Consider the following 22,343-nt stretch of genomic DNA (forward strand, 5'->3'; position numbering starts at 1 on the left):
TGCTTGAGTTTCAATAAAGTCTTCCCCACCAGAGGGATGGGAGGATAAGCATACAGCAGGCCCTCCCCCCAATCCAGGAGGAAGGCATCCGATGCCAGTCTGCCGTGGGCCTGAAGCCTGGAACAGAACTGAGGGACTTTGTGGTTCACTCGAGATGCGAAGAGATCTACCAAGGGGGTGCCCCACACCTGGAAGATCTGTCGTACCACACGGGAATTGAGCGACCACTCGTGAGGTTGCATAATCCTGCTCAACCTGTCGGCCAGACTGTTGTTTACGCCTGCCAGATATGTGGCTTGGAGCACCATGCCGTGTCGGCGAGCCCAGAGCCACATGCTGACGGCTTCCTGACACAGGGGGCGAGATCCGGTGCCCCCCTGCTTGTTGACATAGTACATGGCAACCTGGTTGTCTGTCTGAATTTGGATAATTTGGTGGGACAGCCGATCTCTGAAAGCCTTCAGAGCGTTCCAGATCGCTCGTAACTCCAGAAGATTGATCTGCAGATCGCGTTCCTGGAGGGACCAGCTTCCTTGGGTGTGAAGCCCATCGACATGAGCTCCCCATCCCAGGAGGGACGCATCCGTGGTCAGCACTTTTTGTGGCTGAGGAATTTGGAAGGGACGTCCCAGAGTCAAATTGGAGCAAATCGTCCACCAATACAGGGATTTGAGAAAACTCGTGGACAGGTGGATCACGTCCTCTAGACCCCCAGCGGCCTGATACCACTGGGAGGCTAGGGTCCATTGAGCAGATCTCATGTGAAGGCGGGCCATGGGAGTCACATGGACTGTGGAGGCCATGTGGCCCAGCAATCTCAACATCTGCCGAGCCGTGATCTGCTGGGACGCTCGCACCCGCGAGACGAGGGACAACAAGTTGTTGGCTCTCGTCTCTGGGAGACAGGCGCGAGCCGTCCGAGAATCCAGCAGAGCTCCTATGAATTCGAGTCTCTGCATTGGAAGAAGATGGGACTTTGGATAATTTATCACAAACCCCAGTAGCTCCAGTAGGCGAATAGTCATCTGCATGGACTGCAGGGCTCCTGCCTCGGATGTGTTCTTCACCAGCCAATCGTCGAGATATGGGAACACGTGCACCCCCAGCCTGCGAAGTGCCGCTGCTACCACAGCTAGGCACTTTGTGAACACCCTGGGCGCAGAGGCGAGCCCAAAGGGTAGCACACAGTACTGGAAGTGGCGTGTGCCCAGCTGAAATCGCAGATACTGTCTGTGAGCTGGCAGTATCGGGATGTGAGTGTAGGCATCCTTCAAGTCCAGAGAGCATAGCCAATCGTTTTGCTGAATCATGGGGAGAAGGGTGCCCAGGGAAAGCATCCTGAACTTTTCTTTTACGAGATATTTGTTCAGGGCCCTTAGGTCTAGGATGGGACGCATCCCCCCTGTTTTCTTTTCCACAAGGAAGTACCTGGAATAGAATCCCAGCCCTTCTTGCCCGGATGGCACGGGCTCGACCGCATTGGCGCTGAGAAGGGCGGAGAGTTCCTCTGCAAGTACCTGCTTGTGCTGGAAGCTGTAAGACTGAGCTCCCGGTGGACAATTTGGAGGTTTTGATGCCAAATTGAGGGTGTATCCTTGCCGGACTAATTGCAGAACCCACTGATCGGAGGTTATGAGAGGCCACCTTTGGTGAAAAGCTTTCAACCTCCCCCCGACCGGCAGGTCGCCCGGCACTGACACTTGGATGTCGGCTATGCTCTGCTGGAGCCAGTCAAAAGCTCGCCCCTTGCTTTTGCTGGGGAGCCGCGGGGCCTTGCTGAGGCGCGCGTTGCTGACGAGAGCGAGCGCGCTGGGGCTTAGCCTGGGCCGCAGGCTGTCGGGAAGGAGGATTGTACCTACGCTTACCAGAAGCATAGGGAGCAGTCTTCCTTCCCCCGAAAAATCTTCTACCTGTAGAGGTAGAGGCTGAAGGCTGCCGGCGGGCGAATTTGTCGAATGCGGTGTCCCGCTGGTGGAGAGACTCTACCACCTGTTCGACTTTTTCACCAAAAATGTTGTCCGCACGGCAAGGCGAGTCCGCAATCCGCTGCTGGAGTCTATTCTCCAGGTCGGCGGCACGCAGCCATGAGAGCCTGCGCATCACCACACCTTGAGCAGCGGCCCTGGACGCAACATCAAAAGTGTCATAGACTCCTCTGGCCAGGAATTTTCTGCACGCCTTCAGCTGCCTGACCACCTCCTGAAAAGGCTTGGCTTGCTCAGGGGGAAGAGCATCAACCAAGCCCGCCAACTGCCGCACATTGTTCCGCATGTGTATGCTCGTGTAGAGCTGGTAAGACTGGATCTTGGACACGAGCATAGAGGAATGGTAGGCCTTCCTCCCAAAGGAGTCTAAGGTTCTAGCGTCCTTGCCCGGGGGCGCCGAAGCATGTTCCCTAGAACTCTTAGCCTTCTTTAGGGCCAGATCCACAACTCCAGAGTCGTGAGGCAACTGGGTGCGCATCAGCTCTGGGTCCCCATGGATCCGGTACTGGGACTCGATCTTCTTGGGGATGTGGGGATTAGTTAAAGGTTTTGTCCAGTTCGCAAGCAATGTCTTCTTTAGGACATGGTGCAAGGGAACAGTGGACACTTCCTTAGGTGGAGAAGGATAGTCCAGGAGCTCAAACATTTCAGCCCTGGGCTCGTCCTCCACAACCACCGGGAAGGGGATGGCCGTAGACATCTCCCGGACAAAGGAAGCAAAAGACAGACTCTCGGGAGGAGAAAGCTGTCTCTCAGGAGAGGGAGTGGGATCAGAGGGAAGACCCTCAGACTCCTCGTCAGAGAAATATCTGGGATCTTCCTCTTCCTCCCACGAGGCCTCACCCTCGGTGTCAGACACAAGTTCACGAACCTGTGTCTGCAACCTCGCCCTGCTCGACTCGGTGGAACCCCGTCCACGGTGGGGGCGTCGAGAGGTAGACTCCCTCGCCCGCATCGGCGAAGCTCCCTCCGCCGACGTAGTCGGGGAGCCTTCCTGGGAGGTGGCCGCGGTCGGTACCGCACGCGGTACCGACGTCGGGGACCTCAACCTGGGCGATGGGCCAGCCGGCGCCACGCTCGACGGTACCGGAGGCGCAAGCACCGCCGGTACCGGAGGGGTAGGGCGCAACAGCTCTCCCAGAATCTCTGGGAGAACGGCCCGGAGGCTCTCGTTCAGAGTGGCTGCAGAAAAAGGCTGAGAGGTCGATGCAGGCATCGACGTCAGAACCTGTTCCGGGCGAGGAGGCTGTTCCGGGCTGTCCAGAGTGGAGCGCATCGACACCTCTTGAACAGAGGGTGAGCGGTCCTCTCGGTGCCGATGCCTGCTGGGTGCCGAATCCCTCGGCGACCCAGAGCTCTCGGTGCCGACACGGGGAGGGGACCGGTGTCGATGCTTCTTCGACTTCTTCCGAAGCATGTCACCAGAGCTCCCCAGCACCGACGAGGAGGACGTAGAATCCATCCGTCGCTTCCTCGGGGCCGAGACCGAAGAGGGTCGATCCCGGGGGGGCTGTACCGCAGGAGCCCTCAGGGTAGGAGACCCACCCGAAGGCTCACCGCCACCAGCAGGGAAATGGACAGCCCTCACCTGCACTCCTGACGATGCACCTCCGTCCGACGACATCAGCAGACGAAGTCTCGGTACCACCGACGTCGATGCAGTCGCCCGATGCCTCGGCGCCGATGCAGAGGTCCGATGCCTCGATGCAGTCGATGGAGCGGCAGCCAAGGAAGATGGTCCGGACGCTGACGACGTCGATGCACTCGATGCCTCCGGTGCCGATGTCGACGAAGAGCCCGAGAACAAAACGTTCCACTGGGCTAATCTCGCTACCTGAGTCCGCCTTTGTAACAGGGAACACAGACTGCAGTTCTGAGGGCGGTGCTGGGCCCCTAGACACTGAAGACACGCAGAGTGCCTATCAGTGAGCGAGATTACCCGGGCGCACTGGGTGCACTTCTTGAAGCCGCTGGAAGGCTTCGATGTCATGGGCGGAAAAATCACGCCGGCGAAATCAAAAGCCGAAATGGCGAAAATTGAAGCACCAAAATTTAAGGGGAGAAAAAATCTCGACCGAGGCCAAACTAGGCCTACCCCGACAACGAAAGAAAACTTACGGGGCAAAAGCTGAGAAATTACGGGAAGGGCAGAAAACCTGAAAGGGTCTTCCGGAACACTTCCGGAGCGCTTCCCGAACTTTTTGTAACGAAAAAGAAGAAAAAACACGTCGAAAAGGACGCGCGAGGTCGACTCTCTGGGGCACGAACGGCGTAACATGACCGTACCGAGCGCGGACGAAAGAAGACTGGCCGGCTCGAGCCGGTTTCAGGCGGGAAGACGGCTGCGCATGCGCAGTGCGCATGGGCGCGCGAGGACTAGCAAAGGCCTTTGCTAGTAAACTTTCCGATGGAGGGGGCTGCCGAGGACGTCAACCCCCATCAGTGAGAACAAGCAGCCTGCTTGTCCTCGGAGAAAGGAAGTTACAATAATCTGCTCGTTACCAGTGCTTGGTTACTTTAACCAGTTTAGATTTTGATACCACAGGTCTCAATTGTGGTATCATTCTAGGTTGATAACAGGAACGCACTACTTTGGTTACCTAAAGAACAAATGTCAGATAATTGTCAAACAGGAAACACAATGTGGTCAATTTGTGCACAATATTGATCTCAATCCCCTGAAATGATTGTCTATATACTAGGGGATTAGATTTACGTGAAATCCACATAGCAACTGTTACATAGTAACATAGTAGATGACAGCAGAAAAAGATCTGCATGGTCCATCCAGTCTGCCCAACAAGATAAACTCATATGTGTATACCTTACCTTGATTTGTACTTGACTTTTTCAGGGAACAGACCGTACAAGTCTGCCCAGCAGTATTTCCCGCCTCCCAACCACCAGTCCCGCCTCCCATCACTGGCTCTGGCACAGACCGTATAAGTCTGCCCTCCACTATCCTCGCCTCCCAACCACCAACCCCTCTTCCCCCATCTGCTCCGCCACCCAATTTCGGCTAAGCTTCTGAGGATCCACTCCTACTGTTTTACTTATTTTTAGAACTAACTCATTATGAAGCCATTTACCACTACTACTACTATTAAACATTTCTATAGCGCTACCAGACTTACGCAGCACTGTACAAATTAACATGAAAAGACAGTCCCTGCTCAACAGAGCTTACAATCTAAATTGGACAGACGAACAGACAGCTAGGGGTGGGGAAATTACAGTGGTAGGGGTGATAAGTGACCCAGCACTTGTAGCTGTTTATTCGATGATGAAATGGCTACCTCCTGATCCACCTGTACTGGAACTACAAACTGAATACTGTCTGCAAAAAGATGGAAATTCAAATCTAAGTTTCTCCAATTTCTTAGCCAGAGTCAAATACAGATTGAATAAAAGGGGCGAAGGGAGAGACTCCTGTGGTACTCCTCTCAATAACTTCTTAGGTGAGGTTTCATGGTTCCAGTTTACAATTTGTGATCAATTTGACATATAAGAATGAAACCATTTTAAAACTGTAGAGCCCATTCACAAGTCCTTGTTACGTCTGTGGCCGTGACCACCCTCAGACTTACCCTGTTTCTGGGAGTCAGTGGCTGTGCTGGCTTCTGCTTGTCTCTGTCTTAGTTTCTCTCTGGCTCTGTGTGCTGATTGCCCTACTGAACCTCACCTGTGTGGGCTATGCCTTTTCCAAGATGGCTGCCGCCGACTCCTCTATGCCAGTATCCAAGATAGCTCCCGCTGGGCTGACCTCTCTGTGTGTCAAGCCTCTGTTTGGATGCAAGGTGATGGCTGCAGCTGTGCCTCTGGTGTGGAAGGGCTTATTAATCACTTAGGGACTACAGCCCTGGCCTTTGCATTTCATCTAAGGGCCCTGGTGTATAGAGTGCTCTGTACACTGTTTCAGTGTTTGCTCTGTGTGAGTTTCTATGTTTGACTAGATAGCTTAGGCACCGTGTGGCTTGTTAGCCTGTGTATAGCTTTGCTAGTGCTCTGTGTTTGTTTAGACTAGCCAGCTTAGGCACCGTGTGGCTTGTTAGCCTGTGTATAGCTTTGCTAGTGCTCTGTGTTTGTTTAGACTAGCCAGCTTAGGCACAGTGTGGCTTGTTAGCCTGTGTATAGCTTTGCTAGTGCTCTGTGTTTGTTTAGACTAGCCAGCTTAGGCACCGTGTGGCTTGTTAGCCTGTGTATAGCTTTGCTAGTGCTCTGTGGTTGTTTAGTCTAGCCAGCTTAGCCACCGTGTGGCTTGTTAGCCTGTGTATAGCTTTGCTAGTGCTCTGTGTTTGTTTCCAGTGCATGACTTGTTAGCTTGGGCACAGCTTTGTTGTTAGCTGGTGTATAGCTTTCAAGCCTCCTGAGTGTGCTCTGTGTATGTTTCTTGTGTATGACTGGTTTGCCTGGGTATAGCGTTTCTATTAGCCTAGGTACAGTTTACTAGTCATTGTGTTTAAACCTGCCGACTGCCAGAACCCGGACAGTCCCTGCCTGTCGGCCTTGCCTGCGCCTAGGTGCCAGGGGGCACTCCTGGATCTTCATTCCTGCTTGCAAGTTCCAGTTCCGGGTTTTCCTGTAAGTCCTACCGGCTGCCAGAACCTGAGGGCTCAACCCTCGGGGAAAGGTTGTCAAGCGTAGGTGAAGCCTAGGTCCAGTGTGTTCCAGTCCAGCGGGTTTCACTCCAGTGTGTTCCAGTCCAGTGGGCTCCACTCCAGTGCGCACCCGTCCGGTGCGTTCCAGTTCCGAGTGTTCCTGTGTAGAACTCCAGTCCGGGGTTCCGGTCCAGTTTTGTCTCATCTCTACCTTGGAGGTGATCTTGCCTGCCACTGCCGCTCCACGGTAGTGGCCCATGGGCTCACGAACCCAGTGCTCCCGGGGAAGAAGCCTGACAGTATGCCAAGGTCCTCGAGCACGCGACAGTCCTCCAATAGCCAAACTTGGCCAATGTGTGTATATAAATATTTATGTAATAACTAAAAAAAAAATTTTTTTAAGACAGAAAAGGCGAGCAGAGATTAACAAGATGACCTGGTATGGACAGTTCTTCTGCCATCTGTTGCTCCTGAACAAAGTCACAGGACACTAGTATGGTCCACAAAACATGATTAGATGAAAACAAACATGATTTCCACATTTTGGTGGATGCCTGCATCAGGTTACAATTTCAACAATCTATGGCACAAGAACTTGCCAAAAGAAAACACCAGGAGCTTCCAAAAGTGCATGAACATCAAATCTTTAATGTAGGATCTCACTGTCCTATCAAGCTATTGCATTTTTTCCTTTATTTTATTCTACTTTATCTTAAAGTACAAATAAAAAAGTAGCACATATGAATTTATCTTCTTGGGCAGACTGGATGGACCGTGCAGGTCTTTTTCTGCCATCATCTACTATGTTTACTATGTTTATCTTAAAGTTTTAAACTGCTTTGCGGTATTTCAAATAAACTATATACCATTAAAGATTTGATGGTCACCCACTCTTGGAGGCCCCTGGTGCTTTATTATGGCTCTTCTAGTCTTGTTATTTTTTTATTCTTTGGATTCCCTCTCTGGTTGTCTATCCGTAGTTGCTAGACAACATTAACTGATGAAACCTTGGCCTTCAGTGCAGAACTGGCAACAGTTTAGCAGTCAAGCTTCCTCATTCTTCAGTATTTCATGAACTTGTGCAATAATGGGAATGTATGTTATATAAAATAAATACAATACATACACACATTTAATACAAATGAAAATCTTTTATCACTCTTTGGGAAAACTTTTTAGCAATCAGTATGTCAGATTTATATGTTTTAATTGACTAATAAATTATATTGTACTGACATCTAGTGCTTACAACTAAATCGCACCACTGGATTTCAGCTTCATTTTAATACACGAGTTTGGGCCTTATGAAGTACAATAATGATACTATATAAAGCAAATATATAAAAAATGCAAGCAGTAAGTTTTCTACCCTCTTTAACATATCATTATGTCCAGATATATGAAGATTTATACATAGTAAACATAGTAGATGACGGCAGAAAAAGACCTGCACGGTCCATCCAGTCTGCCCAAGAAGATAAATTCATATGTGCTACTTTTTTTATTTGTACTGTCCTCTTCAATGCACAGACCGTATAAGTCTGGCCAGCCCTATCCCCGCCTCCCAACCACCAGCTCTGGCACAGACCCTATAAGTCTGCCCAGCACTATCTCCACCTCCCAACCACCAGCTCTGGCACAGACCCTATAAGTCTGCCCAGCACTATCCCCGCCTCCCAACTACCAGTCCCGCCTCCCACCACCAGCTCTGGCACAGACCGTATAAGTCTGCCCAGCACTATCCCTGCCTCCCACCACCGGCTCTGGCACAGACCGTATAAGTCTGCCCAGCACTATCCCCGCCGCCCAACCACCAGCCCCAGCACAGACCGTATAAGTCTGCCCAGCACTAGTCCCGCCTCCCAACCACCAGCCCTAGCACAGACCGTATAAGTCTGCCCAGCACTAGCCCCACCTCCCAACCACCAGCTCTTCCACCCATTCTAGGCTAAGCTCCTGAGGATCCCTTCCTTCTGCACAGGATTCCTTATGTTTATCCCACGCATGTTTGAATTCCGTTACCGTTTTCATCTCCACCACATTGTTATACATCAACATCTGTTTGTGCTAAGTCTTATGCATTAGTAACTATGTTTTAGCAAACAAAAGAGTGGGGTGACAAAAAAAAAAAAAAACAACAACAAAGTTGAGGATTCCAAGGGATACAAAAATAAATCTTTTGATCTTGTAAGCAAGACCTATTGTCTAACATATAACAGATTTGACATGGCCACGTTTCAGCATGTGTGCCTGTGTCAGGAGTCAAAGTACCTGTCACTATCTTTTATCCATTGGAATCCTCGTCTTTTTGTTACTTCACTTTCTTTGTTTGCTGCTGCACATCCGTGAGGTTTGGATTTTCTCCTCCTTCCTTGGATTCATGTTTTAATCAATTTGAAAAGATGACATCTGCATTGACACCTTGTAGCAATAATTGTAAATTATACCTTTGGAATGTTATATGCAAATAACCTCTTTTTAACATGCAAATCTGGCACCTTGCACAATTAACGATGTAGATATCTGCCACAACATGCCAACGTTGGCTCCGTTTTCATTCAAGCTTTCTCACCATACTAGTGTTTCATTGCCACTGATCTTCCTCCTGGTTGCCTCTCTTTTGGACCACTGCTGCTTCGTTATCACCCCAGCCAATTAGAAGAGCCCTTTTAGGCACCAGAGAAACTCCCTGGTCAATCACAGATGCACTATAGCTCAGGCTCAGTCTCGAGAAAAAACAGTAACTGACTGCTGGTTACCGGCACACCAACTGCAACTAGGTAAAGCAGCTGGGGAACATTGCAGGGACAGGGCAGGTGGGGAGTTTTGAGGTTGCAAAGGAAGACTATGGTTCTGACCACCAATGCCATGGCTGTGGGCTCCCTGGGAGTGTGAGGCCCGCTGCGGCCGAATCCATCATCCCTAAAACCGGCCCTGGTTCCAACAGTTGGTAATGGAATCCATGAAGGATAGGGCCATACTGGACTTAGCACTTATAGTAACATAGTAACATAGTAGATGACGGCAGAAAAAGACCTGCATGGTCCATCCAGTCTGCCCAACAAGATAAACTCATATGTGTATACCTTACCTTGATTTGTACCTGCCTTTTTCAGGGCACAGACCGTACAAGTCTGCCCAGCAGTATTTCCCGCCTCCCAACCACCAGTCCCGCCTCCCATCACCGGCTCTGGTACAGACCGTATAAGTCTGCCCTCCACTATCCTCGCCTCCCAACTACCAACCTCTCTTCCCCCACCTGCTCCGCCACCCAATTTTGGCTAAGCTTCTGAGGATCCATTCCTACTGCACAGGATTCCTTTATGCATATCCCACACATGTTTGAATTTCGTTACCATTTTCATCTCCACCACCTCCCGCGGGAGGGCATTCCAAGCATTCACCACCCTCTCCGTGAAAAAATACTTCCTGACATAGGGAGAGTGTTTCTGATGTCATAGTAGGTGACCATCTGGCATCCAGTGATCACTGGATGGTATGGTTTAATATCAAGACAAGTGTAGAGAGGGTTCATTAAAAACAGAAAGTTCTAGACGTCAAAACATCTAACTTTGTCAAGACAGGGGACTACCTCAAAGAGGAGTTAGCTGCATGGGAACATCTGGGAGAAGTAGAAAAGCAGTGGGCAAAACTGAAAGGCAACATGAGCAAAAACTTCTTTATTAGGAAGATAGAAGATACCTAGAAGGTTGCACCTGCAACCAAAACCATAACAGAGATTAAACAGGCATTCAAAGGATACAAAACACAGTTGTTGGGTTTTTTTTTGGGGGGGGGGGGGGTTTTTGGGGGGGGGGTGGATTTGAGAGGGGATTGAATATTTCCTCAGTCATAGTAAACTTTAGAAAGCCAAAAAGGAAACAAGGTGTAAAAGGAGAAATTAGATCTTACCCGATAATTTGCTTTCTTTTAGTCCCTCTGGACCAGCCCAGATTGTGACTGATGGGTTGTGCATGCCTTCCAGAGGTGTAGACTAAGAATTCTGACTCTACAGAGTGAGCCAATAAGAGCCCTTGCTAGCCAGAGACAGATCCAGTATATTGTAACCAAGTAGTAGAAGAAAGGACCACGTTCTGTGAACCTGAGCTGCCACGAGCACCAGATGTATATTAAGCCTGTGCCACATGCTTTTATGTGCCTTTTGCCTCATAAGCACCAAGAGGATTGCAGAAACCTGTTCAGATTGCATGAATCTGTGCTCGTTTTTTTTTGTTTTGTTTTTTAAAGAACAGTAAACCAACAACACAGCTCTTCCAGAACACCACCAAGAAACCAACTGGTCAGGAATAAACCAACAGAATAATCTACGGGAGGGTTCTGGTCTGGTCTGGAGGGACTAAAGGAAAGCAAATCAGCAGATTGTGACTGATGGGAAGTAACTAAGCAATAAAATCATGGGCAGAACCCCCAGCAAACCTGCTGCAAGAACATGCACCCCCAAAACAGCATCCTGATGACACTGCACATCCAATCTGTAATGCTTAGAAAAGGAATACAAAGACGACCAAATCGCCACCCTACAAATCTCCAAAGGCGGAACTTGAAAACGCTCAGCCCAAGAAGCTGCCTGCCTCCTAGTAGAATGAGCCTTCACTCTTTTAGGCACCAGTTTGCCTGCCAGAAGGTAGGCAAAATTCTATCATATCCTTAAGCCATCTAGAAAGAGTGGGTTTAGAGGCTGCGAACCTCTTCAGAATTCCTCCAGCCCAAAAGCTTGGCATCAGTTGTAACTACTACCCACTGTGGAGCTTCCAGAGGCATCCCCTTGGCCAGACTGGACGTCTGGAGCCATCAGCTCAGATTGCCCCTCTCCTGCGCTGGTAGAGGTAACATCCGAAAGACAGAGACCCTCTGAGGCGACCACGTGGAGAGATGGGACCTTTGCAGAGATCTCATGTGCGCTCTGGCCTACGGCAGTCTCAATTGTCGCCGCCATGGAACCCAAGACTTGAAGGTAATCCCGTGTGCATGGGAGTAAGGTCTACAGGAACTGACAAATCAAGGTCTGAAACTTGAGAATTCTGGCCTCTGAGTGTCAAAGCACACTCCCAGATAATCCAGGGACTGAGATGGCTGTAGATGGCTCTTCTGCGAGTTGACCACCCAACCGAGGGGCTACAGAAAACAGACCACCCTCTCCGTGACCTGTAAACTCTCCTGGTACGACTTTGCTCTGATTAGCCAATCATCTAGATAAGGATGAACCAGAATCCCGTCCCTCCTAAGGGCAGCTGCAACTATCACCATCATCTCGGTGAAGGTGCGAGGAGCTATCGCAAGGCTGAAGGGTAATGCCCAAAACTAATAATGCCTGCCGAGGATCGCGAAACAGAAAACACTGATGTAGAGTACGAATCAGGATGTGGAGATAGGTTTCGGTAAGATCCTGGGCCATCAAAAACTCTCCGGCCCTCACCGCCACTACGACCGAGTGGAGCATCTCCATAGGAAAAGAAGATAAGTGCCCTTTTGACTGCCTTGAGGTCCAGAATTGGTCTGAAAGAACCTTCTTTCATGGGAATGACGAAATAGATGGAATACCACCCCTGCCTGAGCTCCACTGAGGGGACTGGGCAAATAGCCTGGAGGTTGAGAAGCCTCTCTAGAGTCTCCCTCCTGCCTTGAGGCAAAACCAGCAAGGAAACTCCAATGTGTCTGCCAGAGGACATGCAAATTCTAAAGCATACCCTTCTCAAATTACCTCCAGAACCCACTGGTCGGAGGTGATCTGGGATCACCTCCAGTAAAACTGCGTCAAACGGGCACTTACAGGAACTGGAGGCTGGGCCCGGACACCCTCATTGTGAAGGGCGAGTGGGGGACTGGAAAGAGGCCCCTGGGTCCCTGCCCCCTCTACAAGCTCCCCAAAAGGACTGATTCCTCTGGAAAAAAACGGGATCGTTGAGCCGGAGAAGTCTTACTCGATCTAAAGTGACAAAAATCATGACCCCGGTCCGAAAACAGACCACACCCAGAAGCCTTCAGTCGGTCTTCCTGAAGTCTCGGAACCTTCATCTCCCCTAAACTGCAAACTTAAATCTTCAACAAACAATAAAGAACACCAAAAGGGAAACTTTCTAAGCTTAGATTTAGTGGTGTATCCGCAGACCGGCCCCACAGCCAAAGCGACCTCCTAGCAGCTACCCCCAGAGCCTTAGACTTGGCAGATGCGCACAGCAAATTGTACAAAGCGTCAGCCAGAAAAGCCAAACATCTCAAGTTTAGCCACCTCAGCATCAATGGCTGACAAATCATCTGAAGATCTATCAAGTACTCTCTCAGACCATCAAAAACAAACTCTAGCCACTACGGAACCGCAGATGGCCATCTGCACTGCCAAGGCCGACACATCGAAGCTGCTCTTCAACAACGCCTCCATACGCTGGTCCTGCACATCCTTAAGTGCTGTACCTTCATCCATAGGCACCATATTCCGCTTAGTGACAGCCAAGACCACCGCATCCACCACAGGCAGCTTCAAGAGGGATTTGTCGGCCTCAGGGACTGGATAGAGACGGACCACTGACTTAGACGGTCTAAAGGCAGAGTCAGGGATGTACCACTGCGCCTGAATAACGTCCCTGATATCATGATGCACAGGAAAGGTCTTACCTGGTTTATAGACCCCTTTTATTAAAAGATCTACCTTACGTGGCTCTGCAACAGGAGATTCCTCTTCCTCAAAACGTAAGGTAGAGGAGACTAAAAAGATTAACTCCTGCAAATCTTCTTTATGAAAGATTCTAAGGACAGAAGGATCCTCCCCAGGTATAAAGGGATCAGCTCCCGAACCCCCTTGACCAGAGTCCATCTCCTGATCTGGATCACACAGTAAGTCCTCCTCCAGAGCCCAAGATTCCCTGGACCTCTTAGCAGCCACTAGCTGTCCTTCTGAAGGCCTTTTCTCTGTAACTACAGGAGAAGAATTAGATTGCTGCAACGTGAATGCCTTATACATTTGAGGAACAAATTCTGGAGGGAAACCCCCATCCGACCCTATAGATAAGAGGGAAAAACGATCCGAAGGTGGCAGGACTGAAAGAGACAGCAGAGAAGCAGGCTACTCTGCCTGCCCAGCAGCAGACAAAATGGTGGCGGTCTGCACTGAAATCAGGACCGCCGATTTCTCCTTCCTCGCTGCAAAGTCTTTGCCCCCACTGACAGAGCAGGTGAAATCATAGCCGAGGGACCTGCCTCAGAGTTGCTGTCGATGGTTGTGCACAGAAACGGCTACCTCCCCCTGCCTAGACACTCTTCCCTTGAAGAGGCTAAGGCAACTCATAGAACAGCAGTTAGAGATACTTTATCAGGGAGGCTGGGGGTGGGGATGCAACCATACGGTGTGACACCACACAAGGCTAGAATAGATCCCCGCGGACCTCAGCCTCCACAGAACAAGTTCAGAGAAAACCCCAGATGCACAGAAGGAAAAGAAACTACTCACAAAAACCTAGAATAAATTCACAAAGAAGGAAATAGAAGAAAATTAGAGAGACTGAAGGACTCACCACCTTCCACTTGCTGGAGACTGAGATTACTGGATCTTTCTCTGCCTAGCAAGGGCTCTTATTGGCTCACACTGTAGAGTCAGAATGCCCAGTCTCCACCTGCTGGAAGGAATGCACAACCCATCAGTAACCAATCTGGGCCGGTCCGAGGGGACGCTAAGGAAAGTGTTTATAACTTTGCATCAGATTTCCAAGAAAGTGAGAGAGTACCTTGCATATATGGCCATAGTTATTACCCTAACAAGACTGCCAGGCTCACTATAAATACAGAAGCGCAGTGCACACCCATCAATGTCTCGGGCGGAAGTTTCAGTCCATTATGTGCCAAGACTTACTAAGAATAAGAATGTGCATCTAGGAAATGTACTTCAACATAATCATTGTAAAATCCTGCTTTATTGGGATTTAAAGCACACTGCTGAATGAAACTTAGTATGCAACAAATATTTACAATGTATGGAAGAGATGGAAGTGTAGGAGTCAAAAGAGTTGCCCTACAGAAAAAACTAGTCTAGATTGTGAACCCGACATCTCACAAACTTAGGCCATGTCAGTTTCCATGCAGAGGCTTGTGAATACAGTAGGCCTCAAGCACCTTGCTAACACAGCAAGGCTAACAAAGGCATAAAAATAACTGTGAACAAACTGTGTACCACGCTGGGAACTTCATAGACAGGAGAAAAACAGTACGGCGTCTGAAGCTGGGCTTTTGGGCCCAAGAGCCATAACACTGGGAAACCTCAGATTTGGTCATATACCTTATCCTGAGGAAAAGGTATAAAAAGACCTTCAAAAAACCTCAGAGAAATCTGATGTAGGTCACATGAGAGCTGCTCCAGCCAGTCAAGCTGGCCACACACTAATGGCTCGTTAAAACCAGTGGCTACCCTACCTGCTCTTGCCACACCTGGGGAGAGCTACCATCTGCTGACCAGTCTGGGATCTCTGCTGTTGCTGTCCCGAGAGGGAGAACACCTGCCATCCCAGCTGCAGCGCCTGCCTTATCCAAAGGAGTTCAACAGCTCCCTGACTGCCTCCAGATCTGATGTTCCTGAGTGGGTGAGAGTGTTGTCGTTTGTCAGGCTGAACTGTTTCTCTCTCTCCTTCCTCAGTGCCTTGGGACTTAGGTGTCAAAGTTCTAGGACTAGGGGCTAGAGTGCATTCTTTGGCCTATCCTGACAGGTTCATAAATTCAGTGTTCTACCATCATTTGGGGTGATTCTGCATTGTCTCTCATATACATTGCTAGCATTGCTGCCAATATATCTAATAAAACAGCTTTTCTATTTTTCCCATAATATCTGAGCCTTGTGGCCTTTTCTTTCAGTGTTTATTATTTAGACTGTATAGAATTTGGATCGGTGTGAGCGGGAAATCCTCTCTCTGGATTACTGCCAGCTACAGTAAATAGCAAACCAAATGCAAACAAAGAAAGGCCCTATACTAATGATCTGAAGCTGAATTACTAGATTCTAAATAAAAGCACTCCATCAAAACTCTTAACAGAACAATGGTTCAAATGTAGCTTGGATGCAGTATTAGAGGATTTCTAAGCATTAGAATTATAAGTCTTCAAGAGATGAGAAACAAAATCCACTGCTAGTGTTTGTTTCCGCCTCTTGCCAAAGTGCAGTGAGATTGATTTTTTACTTTTGAACTAAGCTATTAAAATGTATCCCCCACAGCAATATTATTAAACACTAGTAAAACATGCCCGTTTCTGGAGGAATTGAAACGGGCAAGGTTTTCCTCCCGAACCCCCCCCCCCCCCCCCCACCCCTTCGGCGTTGTGAAGACACTGACCGCCATTGCTCCGCACCTTGTCAACGCACGCCACCTTCATCCACTGACGCCATTGCTCTGCCCTTGATCTTTGACGCCATTGCTCCGACCTCGACGTCATCACGTTTGATGCGAGGGCGGGGCCCAGACACAGTGATTTCGTGGCTTCACCACCACGAACCCTTCGAACCCGAAGGAAGTGCCCGCAGGAAGTGACACTGATGTCAGTGTCCTCAGAACGTTGAGGGTGAGTTTTATTATATAGGATATTTCTCAGAGGACCTTGGCTGCAAATATGGCAGATTCCAATTAGAAAAGGGCAGCAAATTATGCTTGTCTTTGCCAGCAGACTTGTTCCATTGACTGCATGCTCCTCAACACCTACATACAAAAACTATTCATGCTCCCTCACCCTATATGTTTTTCCCTTTGCATCTCATTTTTAATTTGAAGAGTTATTTTTCCCAGCAAAGACCCACTAAGACTGCCCCTGTTTCTTCCTATTTGTGCAATATCCCAAACCATGCTACCTATCCAATCTATCTAGTTGCTTCTACAACATCATATAACAGACATGCCTAGAAATCTGAAAGCCACGTGTGGCACTAGCAATCATATTTAAATTAGATCCACAAATGTAAAAACGAACAACCTGAGTGGTATTCACTGATGCTTTCTGGGGGTACTGCTGCTATTAAAATGGGTCATTATTCAAATGGTTTCACTGTAGAGAAAAGTCGCTTTGCAAGTGGATTTCCAAGTATTATTGTATAAAGTTTTCTTCAAAACATGTTAAACAATGTGTTATATATCCAAACCTATAAACATAAGCATCACCGTACTGGGATATCAAGCCCAATATCCTGTTTCCAACAGTGGCCAATCCAAGTCACAAGTACCTGGCAAGATCCCAAAAGAAAAACAGATTTTATGTTGCTTATCCCAGGAATAAGCAGTAGATTTTCCGAAGTCCACTGTAACTTCTGTGAACCTTTTTTTAAACCCTGCTAAGTTAATTGCTTTTACCACATACTCTGGCAAAGAACTCCAGAGCTTAATTACATATTGAGTAAATAAATAATTTCTCCAATTTGTTTTAAATTTACTACTTAGTAGCTTCATTGCATGCCCCCTAGTCCTTGAATTTTTAGAAAGAATAAAGAAGCAACTCATATCTACCAGTTCCACTCAGTATTTTATAGATCTTTATCATATCTCCCCTCAGCAGTCTCTTCTCAAACCTGAGGAACCCTAGTCTCTTTAGCCTTTCCTCTTAGAAAAGTCATCCCATCCCCTTTATCATTTTCACCAATCTTCTCTATACCTAATTCTGCTATATCTTTCTATTGACCAGAATTGCATACAATATTCAAGATGCAGTTGCACCATGGAGCGATAACAAAGGCATTAAGTCTCATTTTTGTCTTCCATTCCTTTCCTAATAATGCCTAACATTCTATTTGCTTTCTTAGCTGCCGCTGTACACTGAGCAGAGGGATTTCAATACATCAATAACACCTAAATCCTCTTCCTGGGCAGCGACTCCTAATGTGGAGCCTTGCATCATGTAGCTGAAAAAGGTTTTACTTCATAATTTAATTACTGCTTCAATTAATATTACATCAAGTGGGCAGTACTCCTGTGTTAAACAGCAAGAACAAAACATACTAGCACTTATGAACGTAGGATAATGAACATCTAAACACCAGCGAACACTCACCTGTTCTGGCAGAGTTTATTTCTTTTATAAACAGTTGACTGAGGCCAAACGACATGTGCAATGCCCACAGTAATTGGCTGAGGAGCTGACAGAGTTATTGGATTGGTTAAAAGTGGTTGTGGTATCATTGAACTGTAATGGTTGGCATGTGTAAGAACTTTCCTACAAATCAAAAGAGGGGTGAAAAAAGTGTGAAATTCTTCTGTAAATATGCCAGCATTTCAACACCAATCTAGAAGTTTCTTGGTACATTCTACTACAAATAGACAGTTTATACTGTCTAACATTGAAATGTGCATTTCCATAACTCACCTCCAGTCTCCAAGTCTTTGTGGACCAGCCACAGTATCAGAGGCGAGTGCTGCATTAGGAGGTGCTACAGCTGGGACTTGCTGCCAAGCAGGAACCAATATCTGCTGGGTTTGATTAGACCAAGTCTGCTGTAAGGCAGAAAATGTCTCATTAATAATGTCCAAACGTACTCAAAAAGAAAGTAAAGAAACCAGAGAAATTCTGTACTCATTAAATAAATTAGAATGGCTTGGTTGGCTCAAAAATTCACCAGCTAAAAAAAAAAAAAAAAATACCCTTCCTCTCCCAAATATCTTATTAGCTATAAATCTTTTTTTTTTTTTTTTTTATTTATTCATTTCAAAATATATTCAAGCATAATATCTTGATTACAGATAAAGACAATTTAGTATCTTGATAAATTCTTAAAGATACATCTAAAAGAAAGAAAGAAACAAAATTTTTATAACAAGAAGATCATTACTCGTCTATAGTCCACTATATAGGGGAGAATATCACAATTTTCAGGTAAATATTCCAATTTTGAAGACAACTTCAAATTTTAACAAATGGAGGCTGATATAAGATTACCGAGCAATATACAATTTTTATGGAGTTGAAGTTATTATTGTTCCTGATAATGGAGAATGTAAGTCTCTCAACTTTGTCTCAAGAAAAGAGTTTAATTGATTAGCCTCAAAAAATACATATTTAATTGAATCAAGTTTTATCACGCACTTGCAGGGAAAGTTCAGCCAAAATAAGGCTCCAAGTTGTATTGCTTTTGGTCTCAGCTTCAGAAATTCCTGTCTTTTCTTCTGAGTGTTTCTAGAAACATCCGGGTAGATTCTTATCTTGCAATTTAGGAAATCAGGTCTCTTATTTAGAAAAAATTGTTTAAGAATCCAGTCTCTATCCGGTTGGAGTATGAAAATCACTTTAAGTGTTGCTGTTGTTAGACCCTCATTGTCTCCTTCAATAATCTGAGTCAAATTTAAATCCAATGATTGGGTTTTAACTTCCTCCCTTTGTAAAGAATCTTTCTTGCGAAATGGTTCTATATAGAAAATCTTTGAGATGGGTGGATGTGATTTTTCTGGAATTTTTAAAGCATCTGTTAAATATTGCTTGAAGGTTATCAATGGGGAAATAGCAATTTGTTTTGGAAAATGTATCAATCTGAGGGCATTTGAACGCTGGTAGTTCTCTAGTACTTCAATCCTATTTTGAAGATACATATTCTCTTTTATTAAATTTATTTGTATTTGTTGAGAATTTTTAATTGCAGAGGAATTAGTTTCAACTTCCTTGCCCACAGATTTTAACATCATGTCCATTTCAGAAATCTTTTCATTGTCTAACGTGAATTTCTGATTTAACTGAGTAAATTGTTGGGTAAATGAGGTTTCTAAACCTACAAGCGCTTCCCATATATTATCCAAAGTTATTTGTTGGGGCTTTTCAGGTAGAAACGACTTACTTGATAAATCAATTGTTGAAATTGTAGGCAAAGTTGATTGACCTCCTACTGCTCCAAGCTCTTCCACAGGAACAATCTCTCCTCTCTTCACCTCTGTGTTCTCCACAGAAGGAATCCTCGGCTTCTCAGGCGCCGACTCAGGGCCCGTGCCAGGAAACCCCGTCGCGACTTGCGCACCAAGGGGTCTCTGGTCCAAATTCGACGTCGTAGCCGGCATAGGAGGAGGAAGCCTCGTCTCGGGGCTAAAAGATATCTCGTGTTCAAGCTGGGGGAACGGGAGACCTCTCCCTAATCCCTCCAGCAGCGAAACAGTCCCCGACGATGTGCCCGGTAGAAGGAAGTGCTCCATCGTTCCAGCTCTAGGTAAGGAGGGAGTAACGGGGCTTGCTCTCGCCCTACCTCTCCTTTTAGGCATATTTTTTTAAAGGTTTCAAACTAGACTAGGCAAAAATGTTACAGGAGTAGAGCGGCAAACAGCGGAGCTATCTTCACGACGTCTTACTCAGCCGCCATCTTCGCTATAAATCTTTTTATTATTGTTATTAATCACATAAACTTTCACAAAAGATAACTGGAAACAAGTTAAAACATTACAAATATGGTTTGAATATGGCAAGAACCACCTACCATTCAACATTAGTGGGTTTAGAGAGCCCTAATCTTAGAAAACTGTATGGACTGTTACATTATAATTTAACACTCCTTATTTCATCTTGTGTAGTTCAGCCTTCTGCAGAGGCATTGGCAACCTATTTTGCCTCTAAAGTGAGCATCATCTTTCATTCGACAGTAATTCAATAACAAATTATAACTGAATTGCGAAAAATTGCAGGAAGAACTTCGGAAAATGGAAGACTGGGCATCCAAATGGCAGATGAAATTTAATGTGGACAAATGCAAAGTGATACACATTGGAAAGAATAATCTGAATCATAGTTACCTGATGCTAGGGTCCACCTTAGGTTTCAGCACTCAAGAAAAAGATCTAGGTGTCATTGTAGACAATACACTGACATTTTTTTTGCCCAGTATGCAGCGGCAGCCAAAAAAGCAAACAGGATGCTAGGAATTATTAGGAAAGGAATGATAAGATGAAGATTATTACAATGACTTTGTATCGCTCCATGGTGCAACCTCACCTTGAGTATTGCATTCAATTCTGGTAGTCGTATCTCAAAAAAGATACAGTGGAATTAGAAAAGATTTAAAGAAGAGTGACCAAAATGATAAAGGGGATGAAACGCCTCATATGAGGAAAGGAGGTTAGGGCTCTTCAGCTTCGAAGACAGACTGCTTTGGGGGGGGGGGGGGGGGGGGGGTACGATTGAGGACTATAAAATCGTATAGAAGAGAATCGATTTTTCACTCTTTTAAAAAAGTACAAAGACCAGGGGACACAATGAAATTACATGAAAATACTTTTAAAACAAATAGGAGGAAATATTTTTTCACTTAAAGAATAGTTAAGCTCTGAAACTCGCTGCCGGAGCATGTGGTAACAGTGGTTAGCATATCTGGGTTTTAAAAAAATGTTTGGCCAAGTTCCTGGAGGAAAAGTCCATAGCCTGTTGAGATGAACCCGGGAGAAGTCACTGCTTGCCCCGAGATTGGTAGCGTAGGATGTTGCTACTAACTGGGTTTTTGCCAGATACTTGTGACCTGGATTGGCTGCTGCTGGAAGCAGGATACTGGGCTAGATTATCCATTGGTCTGACCCAGTATGGCTATTCATATGGGTGAAATATCTTTCCTCAGGATGCAATATTCTCCAAACATGTATCGGGATACCTTTGGATGGCTACTAGGAGGAAACTAACGGGGTACACGATCCTGAGGTGGGCAAAAGTCACCCCTCATTAATATGAAAATGTCATCACATTCTTGTAGCTGCCACAAAAGTGTCTTATAGCTTTTCTTATTGTACTGATTGGGGGGTGTAAATACTGCACAAATATTATCATTCTAATTTAACGTGAGCTATGATATACCTCCCTGCTTTTTTTTCCTACTATCAAGCCCTGTTTTCCTATCCCGTGTTGAGGCCTCAATATATTTTAATTTATTTATTTGAATTTATTTACCGTCCTTTTGAAGAAATTCACTCAAGGCGGCAACAAGAATAAGTCAAACATAGGCAACAGATAATTATGGCAGTAAAAATATTCAAACATAACATATGGAATAGTATGCTACATTGCAATATCAACAATACACAATAAAACATTTTAATAGAGAGCATAGGGTGTAAGCAAAGATGGAACATACAGACGAGAGAGTAATAGGAGTTAGAAAATAAGAAGACTAATTTAAATAAAGTTACACATGAGGTCAGAAAGGTGCTTCAATATTATCTTAGCTAGGGTACGAGTGGATAAACGTGTCCTGCTATAGTATGTGCAGCAAGTAGAGAGTCATGTTAAACGAAGCCTTTCAGGAAGTTCATTCCAGAGTAAGGGGGCTACTCTGGAGAAAGCTCGCTGGCAAGTATCACATCACATGATGTCCTTTGGAAAGGGTGAGGTTAGGGATATAATTCCCCCATCTATCAACATTTCAGTTTTACATGCTCATTGATATTTACATGGTTCTCTTGCAGAAAGGCTACCATGGCTTTTGCCTATTAAGGGTTTGTAAATATTTCACTTCTCTTGTTAGGTAACAATATGCCACCCACATTCCAGGATATGCCTTTAAAAAAAGATTACTGCAAATTTGTAGTGATCCTAGATCATACATTGGATCCATTCAAAGGGTGAGGACTGCCTTAGTCTCCAGTCCGCACAACCAAGCTGACTTCTAAATGCCCAATTATTCCTCATGTATCTCTAGTCCAATAGAGCATGTGCCTTAACCAGAATTCTCTCTGATTTTCCAAAATAGTCCCACCTAGTCCTACTCCACACAAGAACTATACAGCTTAGAAATCCCAAAAAACTCAATACCCCTCCCTTCCCTATA

General features: G+C 46.3%; 1 protein-coding gene across 1 annotated transcript in view; it reads right to left on the bottom strand.

The window, feature by feature from the left end:
* Window positions 1-22,343, bottom strand: part of HIPK3 (homeodomain interacting protein kinase 3) — a 283,073-nt gene that overhangs the window by 74,725 nt on the left and 186,005 nt on the right. Inside the window, 2 exon segments of the mRNA XM_030200637.1 lie at window positions 17,615-17,776; window positions 17,927-18,051. Coding sequence (XP_030056497.1) covers window positions 17,615-17,776; window positions 17,927-18,051 — 287 coding nt within the window.

Source organism: Microcaecilia unicolor, chromosome 4, assembly GCF_901765095.1.
Source record: "Microcaecilia unicolor chromosome 4, aMicUni1.1, whole genome shotgun sequence".
Taxonomy (NCBI): domain Eukaryota; kingdom Metazoa; phylum Chordata; class Amphibia; order Gymnophiona; family Siphonopidae; genus Microcaecilia; species Microcaecilia unicolor.